Consider the following 21876-nt stretch of genomic DNA (forward strand, 5'->3'; position numbering starts at 1 on the left):
TTGGGGGTTACCTTAGTGCCTTTAGAGGCCTGATAAAGGGCTCAAGTGCCTAAAAGCTTGTCTCCTTTTTCCAGCCATAATATTTCAGTCTAACAGAAGATCCTGTCTCTGCTCTGGTATTTTACCCAATGGTCTTTAGAGAACATTTCTGTAGCATAGGGAAGCATCACTCTATGGACATTGAATTGACCGAGACACAGGCTTAGGTTACTATGTACTTAGCTACAAATTCTCTTAGCTTAACTGCCAAGCATCTCCTCCTGTCCTGATATCTCTGAAGACCTAGAACCAGCCACCTGCAAACACTATGTACAGAGACCTAGGTGGAATTTAGGTTGTGTGAATCCAAGATCGGCCCCCAGCAAACTGAGCCTCTAAGCAAGAGACGTTTGCTTCCAAAACTAATACGGCAGTTAAAGATGTTTCTGCCTACCTGCTGAATGCTCTCCCTTCAAACTAGCTTCATTGGAAATGCAGCATGATTAGAGCCAAGCTAACTGACTTTGTGCTGAGGCAGAGCACAAGCACTCATGTTATCTGTTATCAACACTCAGCTAGGGCAATATCCATCCCTTTCTAAAGAACAGCCACCTTTTAAACAGCTCCAACTAGATCTGCAGGAGGTCACCTGTTTATAGTCTACTTTACCCAAAGTCAGCAACAAAGAACGTAATTGAACCCAGGCCTTGTAAGTCAGTAGCTAATTAATTTCCTACTGAATCATTTCTTCCCCATGCTTACAATGAGGTTCCCCTTTGGTGACACAAATTCAAATCATGATCGGTACATCAAATTGCTACCTCATTCCATTAATGCCCTTCCTTTCCCTGGTGGGAAATGCCACAGTATGCATAAGAGCAGGTGTTATTAGAGCCCAGGAATCATTCAGGCCATTCTAGATAGCAGTGCACTCTAAATTGCACTGGAGCCAGAGAGAGCCAGTAAAATAAGCAATTCCAGGATAAGGAAATTAAAAAACTACAAAGCTTATGGGTGTGGGGGGGCATATCTACATTCTGCAGAAAGTGCATGTGGGGTAGAGAGGAAAACCCTAAACTTAGCTTTCATTCTAAGTGTATTATTTATTCAGGTGATCTGCATGATGTTTCACTTGAAATTCCACTTTCTTCTTTTGTTTGGAGCATGAGTGCAAGAAACAGGGAAATTAGAGTTTAAAATGTCTGGCACCGTGTACTAAAGTAAACTTAGGTCTTAAATCATCACTAGGAGATTTACACTACTTTTTGCTGTTGTTTTGATTCAGCTGCCACAAGAGCCCCATGTTTAAATATAGCCCTTTCTGCCCCACAGCTGCAACTCTTTGTGTGCGCTTCCTCAGCGTTGCTTACTTGAGTGCGAAGGTGGGCTGAGCGTACGAATCTGACGACAGAGTGGGCTGTGCCCTTCACACACCGAGCTCTTGCATTCTCGTGAATGACTACATTAGCCAGCGCAGTCCACAGCAACAGCAGCAGCAACAGTGTGGTGCTCTGGGTCTCCAGCTCTGCCTGGCAGACAAATCTCAAGCTCGCTGAACAGCTGTGAGACAACTTTTCCATCTTCTTCTGCATACGAACACTGCCTAACTGCAGCACAAAAATGGGCACAGGGGATTATATCTGCATTGCTATGAGTGGAGGGGCGCCTTGGGGCTTTAGATTGCAAGGTGGCAAGGAGCAAAAGCAGCCTTTGCAAATCGCCAAGGTAGGACCATGAGAGAAAGATGTTTTCAGTGTTTTGTGACAAGAGGAGAGAAGACAGTAGTCTGTCTAAAAAATCTTACTGTGATGCTTGTTTGAATTTGCTAACGCGTTTTGCAGAGCTTCTACAGGTGCTGATTATGTTTGTTGTTAATATAAAGGAATGATTACTTTTTGATAAATTTCAAGTATTGCAAATATTTTCTGGAATGTAAAAGGTTTGAAACTGAGGTGATATGTGCCTTTCAGCTCCTATTTGATTTGCTCTGTGTTTTTGAAGGCACGCAGCATATTGCAAAAAACTGAATCTCATATTAGGAAATGCTGTTTGTCATCTATTTGTGATACTTTTTATACTCTAGGCATAAAATAAATACAGCTTTATCATGAGAAAATATTCTTACTATTTTGGGAATCCTGGAAAGCATTACACTGAGTTATCTCTGTTTTTGGAAAGTTATCCGGTCTTAAGAACAGCTTTAATAGATACCAAACATTCCCTCTTGTATTTTGTGAACGACACTGAAAGTTACTGAACACTTCATAAATTGTTTCCATGTATAAAATGAAAACAAAACAGAAGTAGAAGTTTTGAATAAATAAAAAATACATCCCTCAAGTACTGGTAACCCCAAATTACAAACATAAAACTTTTTAAAAGTAGTTTTGCTAAAAATCAGAGCTCATTCCATCACAACAAGGAAGATTTGTCAGGGTTATTAAGGCTTAGGTAACTGTATGGAGCTGCATTCTGGTTTCCTAGACAAGGGGGACAAACGTCCAGAGCTCTGGAATCGGCACATTACCACTGGCTGAAGCAGTATTGGGACTGATGACCATACAATTAATTCTGCCTTGTTAGCTTGAGGTCTAAAGATTAAAATGTATCTTAGGCCAAAAAATTATAGGGAGAGAAACAAGATGACTACGGAATTGCAGATCACCTTTTTGTATTTTGGTAATCCAGTACATTTAGTTTTCTTAAGTTTTTAATATTTTGATATACTCTTTTAGGTCAGTAGTTTAGCTATTCATACTCTTACTTTTTAAAGCTTTTTTAAGTCAATATACTTATTAGTTAGGTACAGTTAACTTACTGGATCAGTTAGTTTTTCACAAATAGCAAAAATAGTATGTGCAAGTATACCTCATCTTATAAAAGAAGGTCCTGTTAGTTCCTCTGTCAAGAATGTCTTTCACTACAATTTTGAATGATTTTCAGCCCATAATACTAATCATATTCAGTAACAGAGCTGTGATTTATTGAGCATATGTATCATTTTTGCTTGATAGTGATGAGTTCTTTGCTTGTTTTAATATTTTGCAAAAGTTGAACATGTTTAAAAATTTTTCCTACCGATGTGCAGCTGTTGCTTTGCAAGGAAATCCACTGATAATAGATGATAGTGGAATCCTGCCATCTAGTGAAAACTTCTAGCTAGAACTTCAAAAATTATAAATAACGGTGAAAGGCAAGTGGCCTTCATTATGTAAAACCAAAAGTAAAAGCACAGTAGTCTGAACACAAGACTCTGAAAAAGTTTTAGTATTTCAGATACAAATGAACTAAACCAGATATTTTTTTCATATTCACATTCTAGACAGGGGCACTTGAGTCTGGGTTCTGTCTTAAAAGAATCACTACAATTTAAGGTTTGAGAACTAGATAAATGGTAATGGTTGTGACTTATCTCTAATAGGAAAATTCACCATTAAAATATATCTATTTTTAGAAGAAATATCAAAGAAGCATGAGGTTGTTTCCTTGCAAATGAAATCAATCAAAAGGCTAAGTAATACAATACTACAGAATATCCTCGGTAACAGGACATGTGTCTGCATAGACAAGCACTATAAACGTTTGGAGGGACTGCTGGTGGATTGGTCGGTTTATAAATTGCAGATCATTCATTTCGCCATGCTTATGATTTGGTCCAGGTCAGAGAGGTTTGAAAACTGACACTGGTAGCTGGCTAAAAACCTGAAACTTAAAGGCCACAGCTTTCTTTGGGGCTCACTCTATCGGCCGGCTTCAACATCCTCCCTGGGAAGCCTGGGCCCTCTTGGAGGGGCGCATGGGCTTGGGGCTCCAGGTCAGCCACCACTGCCAGGCCATGCGCAGCAAGGTGAGGGGGGGCTGCAGCTACGGTGTGTGTGACCCTTCTTGGGAGAGGCAGAGCTTCTAGCTTTTCTTCTGTTATTGATGAAAACTGAAACTAATAACACATGAAACGATAAAGGATTACCCAACTACTGTATAGTAACTTTCCTACAGGCTCCAAGATCCAAGGAGCCAGGGTTGCATTTCCCAAACACAACCAAATTCTTTCCTCTTTTATGTGTAAGGTTCAGCTTCTCCACTGGTGCATGCTAAGGTAGCTCCATGGAACCAGTGGGCCATTACCAATTTACTCCAACCGAGCATTTGATCAGAAGTGTGTATTTCTGGCTTTGGAGTCTCAGCCGGCGGGAGCTGGGAAAGCTGCAAAGGGGCTGCTCTCATGGTTGCTGAGCACAACCTGAGGGCAGCTGCCCCCCGAAGCGCTGCAGAGGGAGGTGCTCCCAGGCCCCCATCATGAGCAGAACAGTGGCTGTGATACAGGCCTTAAGGGGAGACGGATGTGAAATAGAGGGAAATAAGATAATCCATGAAAACGTGGCAAGATACAAAAATCCAGAATCCTCACTTATCTACCCTTCTGATAAAAGAAACATACTCTATTTAAAGCAAAAAAATAAATCATTGCTGTTCATTTCCATAAGCAACTTCTACCAGTTTGATTTATGCTTGCTTTATAAAATATTGTTTTATTACATTTATCTTAAAAAGGGTAAAACCTAACAAAAACCTCGTTTGCTGCCTACCTCTTCAATACATGCAAATAGAATTCCCGCTAAAATCAATGAGAGCTTTGACTGTAAAGTATCATCTTCCATTATCATGCTAAGCATTAATAGAGAGGTAGAGACAAACTTTTTTCCTTCCCCCAAAAATCTTGGTGTTTTTTTCTCCCAAGCACATAAAATAGGAAGTTTTCACTGGCAAATAATCCTATAGCCCCTAACTTTGGTCAAGACTTTTGAATAATTTTGTTAGATGTGAGATAGCAACAGATAGAGACTTTCCTTTTTTTTAGTATCATAAAGTATCATTTTGCTTTATCCATTTTTAACTCTTATTCAAAACACATTGATTTTTAAAATATTTGACTAATTTTCTGTACAAACTGTTTAACAACCTTCTCCCCTTGTCCCTCCCCCTGCAAACCCCTTGTCCCTCAAGTCAAATTAACTTCTTATTATGTCCACTAATGTTGTAAATTCTTCTTAGAAATTTATTTTCAGTTAAAAAGAATTTGTACATTCTATGGACTGTCCACTTAAACTACAATGCCTTAAAAAAATGAATGTTTTAAACACAGCGTCACAAGTACACACTGTGCTGAAGAAGGACATCTAACAGAATAAATGTTCTGAAAAAGGAGTGACAATCGGGAGTATTAAACCAAGAATACAGTATTTTTATCAACTGTACCATGCATGTACCAAGACACTAAAACATGTCAGTATTGTGTTGCATTGTAGGATAGCACTTTAACTGCTTCCCAAACCAGGGGATGGTTCTGAAATTTCAGGACAGTGACCCTAGGTGCCTAAGAAGTCACGATACAGAACAGCAAAGTGGCATGTGATATCCTTTCTGTTGCCACAGTAACATATATGAAAGAATGCTTTTTTTCCTGTATATTATGGATTTTTTCCTAGTCAAATTTACTTGTAATTTTTAATTTATAAAATACGTAAAACTTGTATGTACAAAACTATGGATGATTTTGCAGACTAGCATTTGAAAGAAAGTTCTGTGAGTTTTTCTACTACACTTACACCACCAGTTACATTATATATAGTGAAGCTATATTCTTTGTGATGCATCCCTGTTGCAACGGGTAATTTAATGGAGTTTCCCTAGTGATGATTTTGATTTATAATTCATCCACAGTGTAACACCATTAAATTATCTGGTTGCAACTGAGATACATTCTGTTCAGCATATTCCTTACGTACACCAAACAGCAATTTAATAAACTCATTGTTTGTTTCAGCCACCGTCTTGCTAATTTAAGTTTGGGAACTTAACTGCATAGTTCTACTATTCAAGCACCATAAGTTCCATTACTCAGACCTCTAAGCATTTCAAAGGAAATTCAATTCTCTTCTCCATATCAGTATCCTAAAAGCAAAAATGAACAGATTCTTAAAAACCCCTATGTTTGATTATGTTGTAGGTTTTCATGCTTGAGACTCTGGGGAAATTAATGTTATTTAGAATGCTGCCTCACTTGTTAATGATTTCAGATCAGATCAGTTCTGGAAGTACTTGGTCAATATGTAGTATATACATACATATTTATATGTACATACACACGTACCCCAGCAAGAAAGATCTCTTCAAAGGGCACCATGTTATCCTGTATGAGAGCACTGATCCTGATCGCTCCCAGATTCATCAATGGCAGAATAATATGTAGTTGCATACAGAGAAGCACACAGTCATTTTTATAAAGCGATGACAGACCTTGTGTGCTTTTTCAGCAACACTACATTCTTAGCAAAATAAAATAGTAAAATTTCAGTTGCTTTAATTTTCACCATACCAGTTTCCAGTGCAAAAATACAATCATAATGCCTACTCTCTAACACGTCAAATTAATTTGAAAAAGAAAATGGATATTTTAAAATGATTTCCAATGTGATCTTGCATCTCCAAAATTTTGCTTTTCCACAATGGACATTTTCTTTTTTTCAAAACATGCCAAAACCTTTAATTTTTTGCATTATCTTATAAATGTGAACTATAGTTCTAGTGAATATTTTGCCTATTTCCAAAATAGACTTCTGCTGCTGCTGCATAGTTGTTTTACCTTTGGCTTAGCAAAAATGTGACAACTGTCTGCCAAGTTATTTTAGACTAGTGCACTTGTCCAGCAAAACTCTCCAATTTCAATTCAAGTCTCAGTTTCATCATTTTGGATTCAATAGAACCTGAAACTGAAAGTGAAACTCAAAGGGTTGAAAACAACCTGAACCAAGGGCACGAAAAGTTGATGTTTAGATACAATTACTGAGTGCTGGATGTATACAGAGGTAGGATCTACTGTGTCAGAGTTCAACTTTCTGCCTGCATTTATCTGAAATACATGACACATGCAGAGTGACACTTTCATCAAGGTGACTTTAATGTTTAGTCTGGTAGAGGAAAAAATAAGTGATAAGCCACGTGAGCACAGTTATGCTTTTGATCCTGAGGCAAGGCAAGGCAAGCCACTGTCTTGAAATGTATGTTAGCAGCTGGCCCATCCACAAAGAACATCCTTGCTGCTAGGATTAAGGAAACTCTTTCAAGTTCATGTCATTCTCATCCATTTTCACCAGTGACGCATGCTGACGCTGCCAGGCAGAAAACCTGGATTAGCAGAAGCTGGGATTCTGCTCACTGCATTCTAGCTGGGACATGGTAAACGTGCCCCTGCTCCCAGCTCATTCCAGCGCTAAGGCACCCCGGCGAGTATGAAGCACCAGTTGCTAAAGCAGTGGTTTCTGCTCCCCTGCTTGCCTCTGCCTGGTGGCACCCTCCTCCCAGTGAGATGCAGCTAAGAGACTGTTTGGGGTTTGGGATCATCTCCAGATGGCATGAAAAGCAGAGCTGGAGCTTGGGTGCTGGCTGCTTCTATAAATGTACTAGTTAAAGCATAGTCAAGTAAGGTCTTATTATACACTTGCGTGTTTGAAATGAAGATGCACAGCATGCTATGCAAAGGCTCAGTACTGAACTAACATGACCCTGTTGATATTTATTTGCATTAATTGACATTTAAACAAAATTTAAATACAACTTTATGCTAATGCAGACCAAGCAAGCTATGTTTAAAACACGCTAGCTGAACTCTGGCAACAGAGGAGGGGAGTTCAGAGTTGACCTACATGATTTTAAACACAACTTGCCTCACTTGGCCTGTACTTAAAACTGTTGGTTTAAATTTGCTAGCTAATACATTTCCAAACATAGTTTGTTTCCCAGCCTGGACAAACTCTTATTCTCAGACCATCTGACATAGCCTGTATTTGCTGATTTTCAGGAAACCCTCTAAGGCATATTTACATATTTTTTGCATAAGGAATTATGTGGAAGATTGTGTTTTTTCTTTTTTTTCTGGAAAAGATTTTGAAACCTTTACTGGCCTTGACCCAATTTATTAACTGTTACAATTTTGCATATGTTCAGATGGCCTAATTCAGCTTCTATTTAGGTAAATGACAAAACTTCCATTGACAAACTGGGAAGAAACAGGGCTTTACAGAGGTTAGGTTAATTTATTTTGCCAAACGAAGGGAAAAATTAAGTTTCCCAAATCTAACTAAAATGGATCACTGCTAAATAACCCTGTTCATGAAAATCTGTCATTGCTAGTTAGAGCCAGATAAATAATGAAGATAAAACGTCCATACACCTTTACTAGCAAATGTTTATTTGTACTTCTCAAAGTTTGCGTTCTGCATTTTCTAGTTCCAAACTTTTGCATTCCAGCTGTTGTGCCAATGGAAACGTTTAGGACTACAGTCCTACCTATTCGTTGCGAACTGCAGGCTGAACTAACACGTGATTGTATCCCCTGTTTTGGATATACAGAACTACATACCAAGCTGTTTTTGGCATGCTTTCCACAGTATTTAGGCAAATACAGCATGCCTTTGGATATATGGGAGCATTCATTTATGCCTGTTTCTAACAGATACATTTCCAACTCTCATGCTAGGAGAGTTTTCAATGGGATAGAATAAACAACATAATTCACACTGATTTAAACCAAACAAGCTACCCCCCCCCAAGACTGTACTCCTACTAAATTAGATTAGCTGCTTTGTATAGAGCTTTGTTTCATTTAAGTCCTTTGCTGGAAACATTTATAACACACTGCATGACATTATTACATTTTATTGTTTTGTATTTTCTGCCATTGTATTCTTATAGCGAATGTTAAATAGTAAGACTTATGGCCAAGTTCACAATAAAATATCACAACAGGAAATGTTGTTTACAAAACTCTTTAGGATTGTATCACATCATTTCAGAGGATACAGCTAGTAACTTATGCATATCATAGAAGGGTTTTCTTCCAAATACAGAACTTACTGTGCTTCGTATTTGTTTTTTAGAGCAGAAATTATTGCAAGGCACCAAATTTCATGGATTAAATGCTTACCACTCTATAAAATACCACTCAGAGCTAGCTTCTACTTTAAGAGGAACAATTCTGTGCCTGCAATTAACTGTGGACAAAAATGATAACATTTAGATTGCAACAAGCACTGTTTGCTGGCTGGAAGAAAACTAGCAGTAAAAAAAAGAGCTGGATATCAGCTTGCAAGTTTAAAATTTCAGACMTAACGTACACAATTTATAGAGTTGATTTCTTTTGCCTTTTCTGTAATTTTTCCCATCTGGCCTATTTCATTAAAATCTGCAGTCCTCTGTCAATGGGGCTGTTAGGATGAGAATCGAATGCACCGTTAGATTGAACAACTTTAACGAGCACCAAAATCAAAGTGCTATTTGTTGGTTACTTGCCAATGTAGTATGATGTTGAGCACGGAAGCCAAAAACCTTCGAAACATCTCAACACCTTGCTCTCAGTGGGGTGCTAAGAACAGCAAAGAAGTGGCTGCTTTATTTGTTGCTTATGTGGAAGGTAAATTGCATTGAAAACACAGCTGTAAGCTCTCCAAAGCTGATGGGCTTATATGCTGAGCTCCCTATCATCTGCTGCAGCCCTATGGCACAGCACAGGATCTTCTTTCTTGGTTAGTAGGGAAACACCATCTACAAGTCTTCTTTCTACTTCCACAGAAAGATATTTTGAATCCTTCATGTTTCTTCTTTGTTTGATATCTCCTTCCTACATCTGGGTTGGGGCATCTAATGCGCTGGTAACGTTTTCCTTGAAAAGAGTTATGTCATCCTGGACTCTGTAGCTTTAGAATTACTATTTTATAAACTTGCCTTTTTGCAAGTGTATTTCAGAAATACAACCCCATTTAGGAAGCTGGATGCTTTATTTTTTGTAAGCATGTTTTATATTACAATTCATTAGCAGGCCAACTGGTGGTGGGTCAAAACTATGAGCAACATAGATAAGCTATGGTTTTCTATACTGATCATCTGTCTTGCTGGTTTCATTTGTAATGTTTTCTATATGCACAAACATGGCAAGTATGGCATAAATTGCTACATTCAAGAATTTCAAGAAAGAAAATTTCTAAAATAAAGACAAGACAGTCATATGTCCATTGTGGCACTCCATAGTAATAGAAAGAAAAACAAACTGAACGACAGGCAAGCATAATTAAATGAGACCAAGTATTCCCCTCCTGTCACTCTGCCTAATATAAGGAGTTTGAGGAACTGATTGTCGTCTGCAGGCAAAGGTGGGAAAGCTGAATCTTTGTTCCAAAAACCAAACAGCTGAAATTACTATAAAGGAAGCCTTAACAAAAAGAGTTACATTTTTCCCATGAACTCAATGGGAGCTTTGCCACTGACTTAAAAGGGCAAAGGATTGGGCCTTAGTATGTAAACTATAGTGTAGTTATTTAATTAGAAGCAGATATCATGAATAAAAATCCTCATAGGGAAGGGTGTAGCAGTTTTAGCTAGAGATCTGTTTAGTAAAATATTCTGTGTCTAGCAGAAGTCATTCCCTTCAAAGGAACACAAAAATCCTCATAAAAACAAACTTTGGGATATTCTGATAACATTATTAAATAATGTAATTTTTTCAAGTTATTCTGTAATTTTGCATTTGATGTCCATGCTGTCTTATAAGTCTTTGTAAGCACAAAGATACTCCCTTGAGTTGAACACATTTCAATGTGTACATTTATAAGAAAGTGAAATTGTTGCTAATGATAGGCACTAGATTGGCATTACTAGAAACTAGAAGCTTTCATTTATAAAGGACTGATACTGTATTAGTGTAGGGTAAGGAGAAAGATTAGACTGTGGACACGTCTGTCTCAGCTGCAAACTTTTACTGGTCGAAGGGACTATTTGTAACTGCCCTCTTTATTCCTTCAGTTCTGCCAACAGATAGGCTTGTTTGAGTTAAAATGAGCAGGTATTTCTTAATTTAAACACCAGGCTTTGCTGACTGAGTTCACCTTGCCTGAGAGCCTAGGGAATAATCATTTGAGCAGCTCATCTGTAAGATCTGCAGTGTGGAAACCTCAGGGCCAGGGAGGAGGAAAGAGGGAGGAGTGCCAAGCAGCAGTGGGTGACAACCTTCTCAGCTGGCACAGCTGTGGCTGGACAAGTCAGATAAAACCATACAACTCCTCATGTTGGCACACCTATCTTGTTGTAGATGCATTGTCAACAGTTTAACTGACACCACTTTGGAAAGGCTCTGAGGGTCCTGCAAAATTTTCTTCTTCTGGAAGAAAAACATCTACATGGAGAACTGTGAAACCATAGTTATAGTGGTTATCTATACCTGTACAGTACCAGGTGTTTCCAAGCTGTACTGCATTCAAGGGAAATCATGTCATGAGTTTTATTAGCTTTACTCAACCACTCACTACTCAGTAGTGTCCCCAAAGAGATCATATCTCTATTTATCCCTCTATGCAAACTCAAATTCTTGTCTTCTTTGCCAGGAACTGTTGCTCTGCTTTCTCCTTATCATTCCCTCGGAATTACATTTATTTAAGTCCAGAAGCACAGAAGTGACTTTAGCGTCACTTTCAAAGAATTCACTGAAAATTCTGGCCAAGCAATGCCTCAGACTTTAAACCTTGTTACTTGGTTACAATAGTGCCCATCACTTCTAATGAACTTCCTTTAGACTGAAAGAAATACAGGAAACTTTCTGCTTTGAATGAACTCTCTCATCACAGAAATCTCTAAACTACAAGGGCATAACAGATGTGGCTGGAATAGGCTGATCATCATTTTGTTCCACAAATTACATTTTCCTATTTTGCAGAGATCACTTCAAAGACCAGCTGCCAAATGTCACTGATTTAATTACAAAGGATGCATATGGAAATAATCTGAAAGGGATAAATAGTTTCATGTATTATCATGTATTCATAACCATCTCCCCGCACGCTGGAAATAATATTTCCAGAATGCATTGTGTAAGATCTGCTTATAAGATTCTTCAAATTAGAAAAAGCTATTAATAATAAGGATGTTTTAAGCAAATTCTAATATATATTATCAAGTTCCTAAGATCTTTACAGACAAGCATCTGTTTGACATTCTTCACTGTGAAAGAACCCAAAGCTTCAGAATTGTTGGCTTGTGAAATAACCTGGTGCCTAGGAATCAGTACAATTTCACCTAAATGCTCAGTCAGTGGAAAGAATATATTATGCTGATCAGCCCAAAAGGAACCATTCACAGACTTGGAGGGTTTTGTTACAAAAGTGCATCATAATGAAATTACATCATCGGTTTATGAAAGCAGAATATTACTTTTGAAGTGTTATTTGATGGGATCCATAGCATCAGCCAAAGTTAGTGTTGGGATGTGTTGTGCATGTTCAGAGGTATGTAGGGGAAGATACTCGCCATTAAACTGAATGGAAATCGTAGCTAGAATACCATTCCCCTTTCATGTCCTCAAATCCTATCGCTAAGTGAATTATCAATGTGCATTTATGCCCAAACTGAATAATTATCTTTTCAGAATAATACTGACATATTATTGATTATTACTAGATGGTGCTTTTATAACTTTTGGGACTGTGAACAGGTAACTGAATGTAAAGACAGTTTCACCTTGGAGAAATCTTGGCTGCTAGCTTTGATGGTTTCTTACTGAAGCTGCTAAGTATTGTTCAGCAAAGTTTGTTCAGCTCAGTATCTCTTTGACTGAATAATTTCGAAGTACAGAATTAATGTACTCCAGATAAAAATGTAAAAAAAAAAATCAAGAATTACATAATATCAAATTAATCAAGCTGTACCTCCCTCATTGCTTTTCTCAAGCCATTCCAAATTTTGCTATTACAACCACTCATTACGCTATGCATACCCATAGAATGTAATCTCTTAAAGGAGGGCTCCATAAATTTATACTGGAGTTTGCGCCACGATTTTGTAAGACCATAATTAAGACACATTTTGATCCTTAAAAAATAAATAGAAAAGGAATATTCCAGAAAGCATTAAGAAAGAGTCAGCCATAATCTTTTAAAGAGAAAACAGCATAATATTTCTACACCTATTTTACCACCACATGTTCATAATATAGTGTAATATTATACTCTACCATTCATTTGATGTAGTGAAAAATGAAAAAAATAAAATAAAAATCAAATGTCAGTTTCCCCCAGCCCAAACTGACAGCAATCAGAGCAGCCAGGCTGTGAGCAATAGAAGATGATGCAAGAAGTCTCCCAGGTCTTGTATCCAGTTTAAACTGAACTTTGAAGTATCTTAAAATGAGAATTTTTCCTAAGTTCATCATTATCCTGATTTTCTTTTCCCTCCCCTCTTCTTTAGTTGTGCTTTCAGTCTGTAACATTAGCTCTTCTAAAAACAGGTTATTTCACAAATCTGATGAAGAACTGGACTCCCATGCACTGCACCAAAAACAAATCCAGGAATGCATCCTTGAGCAGCAAGGGTGTTGCAGATCGACTTGAGCTCATTTGTGCTTGACTAGCCTAAAATTAACAGATCAATACAGGTCTGATCCAACACTTTCCCACAGCAGAATCTTTCTATTGATTTTACTGAGGTCTGATTCAGCCCCTAAATGCTGCTACATTTCCAAGAGTCATCTCCCAGATTGTCCAGATAACGCTACCAAAAGCTTTCTGAATTTATGACACAATTTGTGACTCCAAAAAGGATTTGACTTTAAAACCTCTTGTCATTCTACAAAAGTGAAAAGTCTGACATCCCTCACTGTGGAAAGAAACCCGAAGTTTTAGAATCGTAGGCTTGTGAAATAACCTGGTGCCAGAGTTATGGTTTTCTTCCTCTATGTTTACAGCAACAGTGGAAAGCAATCTACTGAATCTAAATCTAATGAGAGGACTATGCATGCCTGCCTTTCTGCGCTGGCAAGAACAAGAGCAAGGGAAAGATAACTAAGTCTGAGGAGATAGTTATCTTTGGGGCCTGTCATTTTTTTTCAGTGTTACTGCATAAACAAATGGAGCACTGAAATGCATTGCCTGAGAGCAACGGTGATGTGCTGGATACCGCTGTGGTGTGTCAGGCAGTTGTTTGCTCCCAGTCCTGATTTGCATAAGAAGCCAGGAAAAGTTGCAGAAACTGGAAATTTGTATAAATTGATATTGGGTGTTAACTGACTGAAGCAAAAACTAAAGATTCATTGACCTGTTCAAATCAGGCTTGAATTCAGGCCTTTTGGATTCCTGCTTCATCAGGCTCTGAAAAATTAAGCCCTGGCACAGTTCAACAGCTTCTGGGTCTTGGGATAAAAATAGGCAGCAACTGAATCATGTCTTAGCACAGTCTTAGTTGAAATTGATAAGGGTGGGAAGGGGCTTGCTCATCATATGACAAATATTTTATTTTCAGGTATTCTGGGCAACAGCATGGCATCTGAACTGGGATAAAATGAAAGCCAAACCAAAGCTTTCCCCCAGACATTAAACTGCTCTAGACCCAAACGTTTTTATAAAGGTTGGAAAATATTCATTGTTACCTTGCTATTCTGTGTTTCTGTGCTGTTGTGTTCCACTGAGGGCAAGGAAAACAGTGCCTGGACAAATCATGCTGGGTGCACACACTGAAAGTCATAGCCTAGGTTTCTTTGTGATTTCTAGTCCCTTTTGTATTTTAGCACTATTGTATTCCTTTCTTCTTACTGAGAGAGGAAACAAGATCCTAAAAGTTTTTCTCTGCTTTTATAGTCTTGTAGTACCATGTAAAGCAGTGTTCTCCCTTAGGGATTCATAATCACATATTATACCCACGCATCACTTCAAGCAAAACTTCCACACTGGCCCAACTGAGTTCAGTTTCACTGAAAAAGCTTTCTTGCACTTTTTGATTTCTCTAGTTTTATACTCAGAGTGTAACATACACTCAGGCCAGATGACATTTAAATGTGCTCCTGTTTCCCTGGGCATATTTCACTTGGCTCCCTTTAGGCCTAGTATACCTCTAGTTTCTCCCTCATTTTAACACAATTAGTCACAGTCTGAACCACTACCTCAAATACGGATCCTGCTGCCATTGCAGTTGAGTAGTCAGAAATATATTTGTATGACTGCTTTGCTTGGACTTAGATCACAGCTAAGGAGTATTTAAGGCAAAATCCTCTCAGCAGCAGGCCCCTACCCCATCCTTCAGCTGATACTGGCTATTATGAACTAATTACACGTCTGTGACATTTGCTGAGGTTGTCATTACTGAGACATCCCTTCTGCCTCTGGGTCACTCTGCTACTCTCTCCTTCAGAATGCAAAAAACTTTGCTGAACTCCTGTGGTGTCAGTCACAGACGCGCTCTTCCCACAGCACAAAACACCTATGCAATGTGTGCAAAACACAGCGGTAGAAGGGACATAGTAGACTTGGTCTTCTTTTTCTTCACCCGAATTACAGTAATCTCAGGCATTAAGGAGCCTTCACTCAGGCACAGAGAATGAGATAAAGTTTACTCCAACATGCAGATTTCTGCTTTCTTTCACCCAAACTGAAAAGATCTGAAAAGCAATCCCCTCTGACACAGGGACACTGATATGCTCTTTTTGCGTGTGCTTTTTTTTTTTTTTTTTAATTATGATGCTTAAGTTTATAAGAAAAAGGTAAGTTTCAGGGCAAAATAATAAAGGGAAAAGGAAACCAGGCACTCACTCTTGACACTGAATTTAATTTATGAAGGCAATGACCTGTGACATCTGTTTAAAGACTATGCAATCCTTAAAAAGCGTGCTTCCCAGAGAAACTTGAGCAGATACTAGCAGTTCCTATAATAAGACTTTTCTCTCAAAACTGTATTAGTGAGAGAGGCATCAATAAAGTTATAACCATTTTCTGAGGCAATCTGAGTCAGACAATCCTCTATTAGGTGAAAGAGTGTACCGTACATTTCCACATTTGTATTTGACTGCTTAAAATGCTACTTGATCTTCAGTTGATTTTTAAATGACCTATCATAGAAAACACTTCTTTAATCACCGATATGCTGAACTTCATATGTGCAACAGTAAAGGTTTCTTAGAGAGACAACTATAAACAGGCCAAACAATGCCACACGTAGTTACGCCACCCATCAATTTCAAATGCGTGAAGTACCATGAACCATAGAGAAGTATTTGCTCAGAAAACAAATACAAAAATACAGAACTGCTCCACGTAAATGTCTTTTCAGTTTCTAGTTGTGCCTTCACGTCTCTCCTAATCTCTGCTCTCTTTATTTGTTGTTTCGCGTTTGGAAGGGTGCCACAGCTCAGGGCTGACTTTGCCATCAACACAGGTTTCCTGACACGCAGCCTAACAAGCCTTCATGAATAACATACTGCCGTATTGTCAGATGTCCCTTCAGATTATTTTTCCTTTCACTAATAAGCTCTAAAAGCAGCACAGCATATATGAGAGAAGGAGAAGACAGAGTGATTTCCATTTCATGTTCTTTGTGCCTCATCTCTTTAAGCTAGTATTTGACCTTTGCTGGGAGTTGGAGCACTTTCCATAGATCTAAAGGGAAATACTACATGGGGAATTTTGTTTTTATAGCTGCCAAACCCTTAATCTCCAGAAGCGCAAGTATTTACAAAAAGTGTCTCTCTTAACTCTGTACAAAATACAGTTTTCTGTTGTTTTCTTATGTACTTATGCACTCTCAAAACCAAGTCATGAAGATCTGGCATAGTTTTGGTTTCTGCACACTAAGGCTCCTTTGAGGTTCCGTATGGCAATAACTTCAACAAAGTGAGGCACATCAGCTAATAGTTGGAAAATATGCAAAATATCTTGTAATAAAGTCAGAGCAATAGAAGCCACACAAAATGAAAGGGAATGCTGATACTTTAATTTAACTAGAGCTGTCAAAAAATTTTCTACAAAGATGTTAGGATAAAATATTCTAAATAGCAAGTAGGTATTTTATAGCCACATGTTAATCTTCTTGAACTGGATGAGTTATTAAATTAAATCTTTAAAATGGGTAGCTCTTTTATGTATGCTTATATATTGCAGATGTTTGATAGAATCAAGATTATCATGTTCATTTGTATGTGCTTGTTTCTTTTGTTGTTATTTTTAGAAAATTCTTTAGAGCTCATTATTATTCTAACATCTGTGTAAGATCTGAAAACCTTTTTTATTTCAGTCCAGTAGCATTTTTCAATTATCTTTCTTAATCTTTATTTCTATTATTTTCAGTTTTGGAATAAGAGACAAAAGAATAGAAGTCTACCATGACTTCAAGTTCTAACATTTATTTCAATAACCCAGACAGAATAGGCTGTATCTCTGTGACATGACCCTCCAGAAGCTGACAGAGCTACACCAGAAGAACTGTAGTGCATTCTCCCCAAAGTCCAAGGGGAATAAAGAAGAGTTACGGGGGAGAATATGACCATAATTTGGAGTAACACAGTATTCTTAATAACTTTCTTGGTCTTATAGCTGATTTCTGATATGCAAGATTTGAAAACAGGAATGTTCTTTAGCAGCAAAATCCTGAGTATAATCTAAATTAAGCCAGTAGGATTTTGTCCTAGGTTCTGTTCCCACTAACTGACTTTAACATTTCTGGAAGTTTAGTAAAATCATGCTGCACAGGAACCATGACATCTTTAAAAAACACTCTTTAACACAAAGCTCTTTATATATGCTCTTCCATTATAGTATTATCTAAGGTGCGGAAACTTTCACAATTGAGTTTCCACTTCAGGAAATGGAGATTTACCTGTACATCTTCTAGGCAAGATCATCTATCTCATTGGTAGGCCACAACTGACAGACACACTGCATCTGTGAGCTCTCCATCGTTTAATGGAGTTAGTAACAGCAGTGATTTGTCTGTCATATTTAGTAATATAGCTTTATAAAAACATATCTATGCTAAAACTAAAAACTGCATCAAACTGAAATAATATCACTTCAAATTGCAACCCCCCTTTTCGAGGCTCTTTCTGCAGTGCTCCAGCTTTGCTAAGCGACAAGTTAATGCAGGCCATTCAACCCATGGCAGTGTCCCTGCTGAGTCAACCCCTGTAGAACCCTAGCAAGAAACGTGTACCTGGAGGTCCTGACCATCTGCAGTAACTTTGCATTTTAAAAAACTATTTGCAGGAAAGAGACTAATTTTAGTCTCCCAGACAAATTTCAACTTGTACCTACTTTCTGATTACATTAGTTACTCCCATGTCCCTTTACTCTTTGAAAGTTTTTTTTTTGGAAAAGCATTACTTTATCTCCTAAAAAACACACTTATTGGTGCTCTTGCTGTAGGATGGCTGCATTTCACTAGTGTGTGGACGGCAGCCTTCTGTGTACATGGCTGCACCCTTGAGTAAGCCAACACATCTTAAAGCTGGCACAGATTTTCGCCAAAGGTCATTAAAACACTTCAGAATCAGTCTGGGAGGAGAGATGCCATATTATGCTTGAGTTAGTATGTAATAATATTTCAGAGAAAGATAATTTTAAAAAACAGAAAATGTATGTCAAAGAGCTACTTGAAACAATACTCCAATTTCTCATATTAGGAATTGTTAAAAATGGTTATGTTAAAAAACTGGCTCTCTCCCAACCTACATGCTCTTGGATTTCCTTAAAAATTCAATCTTTAAAGTTTCTGAATAATGTGACTGTTGTAATTCAAAGACAATCCCCTGCTGGTTTTGATTAATTTATTTTAACATCACAGAAGAACTCTGCTGTAGCTCCTCTGGTAATATAAATCTGTGTTACAGAGAATTCTGTTGTCTCCACCTCCCTAATAAATAACAAGGCCAGTGATTTGTGGCTAAAGGGAGAGTGAGATGACTTAACTCATCTCTGCTTTTGTGTCTGAATTAAACATCAGGGTTCTTTTTTTTCCCCTTCAGTCTTTAGGTAGTTGGTAACTCTACTCTAAAATTTCCTAAGTAAAATATCCAATGAAGTATTTTAATAAATGCAGTAACATCCATTTTACATGACTAAAATGAATATCCTGACAAAATTTTACTTATTATTGCATTGGTCAGGTGTCTTTAAAAAAAAAAAAAGCATAAACTCATCATGGCTATCTTGCTATTTGTTTTAGAATTTATTGCAAGTCTCATGACACATGCTATTTTTCTTACAGTACCAGATACTGAAATCAGGTTCTAACCTGAGTTACATTAACACATTAAATGTGTACATTAAAACTACAAAACATTTCTAGATTTTCTGGAATGCAGAGTGATCCCACCCAGGAGAGGAAAAAAACAAGTAACCCCGAGTCAACAAAATTTTAAATCTCATTATTTAAAAAAATCAAAGTCTTTATTAAAAAAATCAGACTTCTGAATACTTTCACTGTTAACCCACAGAGTAATTTTATTGCATTAATCACTTACTATTTTGGCACAGACTAAAGAATAGAATTGCCTGCTCTAACAGTTGGAAATGTTAGTGAAAAACACTCACTACAGTGTTATGAGCAAGGAAGAAATCCACTGCATGAGAAAACCCCAAGTAACCTACTGCCATCCTATGTTCTTCCACCACCCTGGGAAGAGCAGTGAAACCAAGATGAGCAAAAGACAAGGAACTAAATGGAGGGAGAAACCAACAGCTTTTTTTCTTGGCTTGAAAACCAAAAGTAAGACCAGACATCAGAGGTACTGCAGCTTCCTGCTCTCTTCTCCACCTCTCTTCCTGTGAGGGGTGTAGTGGTCCAGGTCCCTTTCTCATCTCTCCCTGTCTCCCCCTTGCTCTACCCTTCTCTCTCCATGCATACTTGTCCCAGAAAAATGTTGTTCAGGTCTACAGAAAATCAGAGTTCAAACAGAAAGTCTTCTCATGAGGTGTATGGGAGGGAAGCACAGGAAAACCTAGCAGCTCAAATCTGATTCAGCTCTGTTCTATCCATATTCCTCCCATTTAAAAAATAAATAAATAAAACCCCCTGTCAGTCACACCAATCTCCAGCCTTGGTAGACTAAAAGTAACCCTTATCAGTCCAGGCTTGCAAAGGGGGTCTCATCTGGACAGCTGGGAGACTCCTTTTGGTCTAGCAAAATGTGTTGAAGAATAACTTCTGTGATATCATTACATATGCATGCACTGGGTTTTTATTGCTTAAATCTTTTTTTTTTTTTCTTGTTGTATTAGAGAAGCTTTTATTTACTAGCAGCAAGGCTAATAGGAGAATCTTAGAAAGACCACAGTCAGTTTGCAAATGAAAGGTGCACTGAGGGCATGTAAATACCTGTTACAGTTTCTGTGGACAGGAATTGAGAGCAGTTTTCAGAGGCTGCAGCAATTGCCAGAGATGCGTGACATAGTCATTTTCCCATATTCAAAGAGCAGGTGAATACTCTAGCAATTCAAACTCTCCTCTATCATGATTTTTGGAAACATACAGTTCTTTAACAGAAATTGCTGTGGTAACTTACCTACACAGCTACATTCTCTTGAACTGTTCTCATTCCACATAAATATCAAATATTCTTTGTTTAGACTCGTTTGTTTAAAATATTAAGTAAAATAAAATTTAACAACTTCCAGGCTGTGTCTTACAGATTTCTGGTAAACTAGATGCTCCTTTGAAATGACACATGTGTAATTTCAACAGTACCTATGTGTCAGCGTATACACAGATGCTTTATGCTAACATTAAACAATGTTCTATAGCTAGGAATGCTTTTGTAAGCCAAATGAAGTAGGTAGTGTTTTTATAACTATCAATTCTTAGGTTATGAAGAATGTCTTCAAATAGAAATAGAAAGAGGTTTATCATTACAAACAGGTCTCATTCCCTTAAAAGGAAGTTGTTTCTTTTTTCTTCTGCTTCTTTGGAGAACTGGCTACAAACTGGGAATGGTTATTGTATGACTCATTTGAGAAGAATAGCTACAATGTAAAAAGTTCAGATAGGATTTTAATAAAACAGAACCCAATTACATTCTGTACTGGGCACGATAAGGGTAGTTTTAAAGAGGAAAAACTCAAAATTTTTTTTTAAGATTGCTGTAAATCTCCATAGGGGATTTAAAAGGGAGGGAAAAAAGTCAGGAAAGAATAAAACATTTACCCCTCTCTTCAGTTCTATCCATGAGTTAGAAGTTTCCTTTCATAAGCAAACTTTACATTTACTTTATGCTGGTCTACTCTGGAAGCGAGCTCCTACACCCACCAGCTCAGATCACTGCTGAAAGCACCAACAAATTCAGGAACCATCACTTGCTTAGCTATGCACAGATAATGTGACTTTTCTACTGCCCATGTACTTCAGCTTCTTGGAACTTCCTCAAAACCCTAACACAGTAAGTCAAACTGGTCACAAATAATAAAATTATTTCACATGAAACTACATTAACCACACAAGCAGTATGCTGAGTACATTAGAGACTGCAAATGCTACAAGTAAATATTATTGTTGTATTACTTTCTTCCCTGATGGTTTAAGGATACAATGGTAAAGGTAGGACAGAAAAAAGCTGCTTCCATTTAAAGTTTCTGATATTGTTTATGATTCAGCTTCTGTAATTCTTGGCATAACATAGGAAACATGGTAGTAGTAGTCTCATACCTTTCAGCTTTTGCTCAGTGTACCATTCAAAGGGAAGCTCGATCAAAAAGTAGGAGACAGTATTCAAGCACTCACTGTATGCCTTCATTACAGGCTTTGTCTTAGGTTTTACAATTTTATATATGAAATTGAGTCTCCACAGAGGATTGTGAACATGTCATTTAAAATTCTGCTTCATTTTGTGCTGCAGCACTCACGTATCTCACCTTCATTTACAAAAGGGAGGGAAGCTAGTGTTATTTCTCACCAGGCTGAATTTTAATAGGGTTTATAATTGAATATTCATAGAAAAAGTGAATACTGGCTGGTGTATGTATTTTCAAGATGCAATAGCTGGGTAAGGGAGGGAGTATGCTGACTGTGTAGCAAGTATTCCATGCTAGACATGGAAAAATGCAG

General features: G+C 37.7%; 1 protein-coding gene across 1 annotated transcript in view; it reads left to right on the top strand.

Moving 5' to 3' along the window:
• Positions 1 to 1599: 1599 nt before the first annotated feature.
• SYNPO2 (synaptopodin 2) overlaps positions 1600 to 21876 on the top strand; it is a 98732-nt gene continuing 78455 nt past the window's right edge. Inside the window, exon 1 of the mRNA XM_026081452.1 lies at positions 1600 to 1704. Coding sequence (XP_025937237.1) covers positions 1600 to 1704 — 105 coding nt within the window. The remainder of the gene's footprint in view (positions 1705 to 21876) is intronic.

The sequence above is a fragment of the Apteryx rowi genome, unplaced genomic scaffold, assembly GCF_003343035.1.
Source record: "Apteryx rowi isolate R43461 unplaced genomic scaffold, aptRow1 scaffold_55, whole genome shotgun sequence".
NCBI classification, from domain to species: domain Eukaryota; kingdom Metazoa; phylum Chordata; class Aves; order Apterygiformes; family Apterygidae; genus Apteryx; species Apteryx rowi.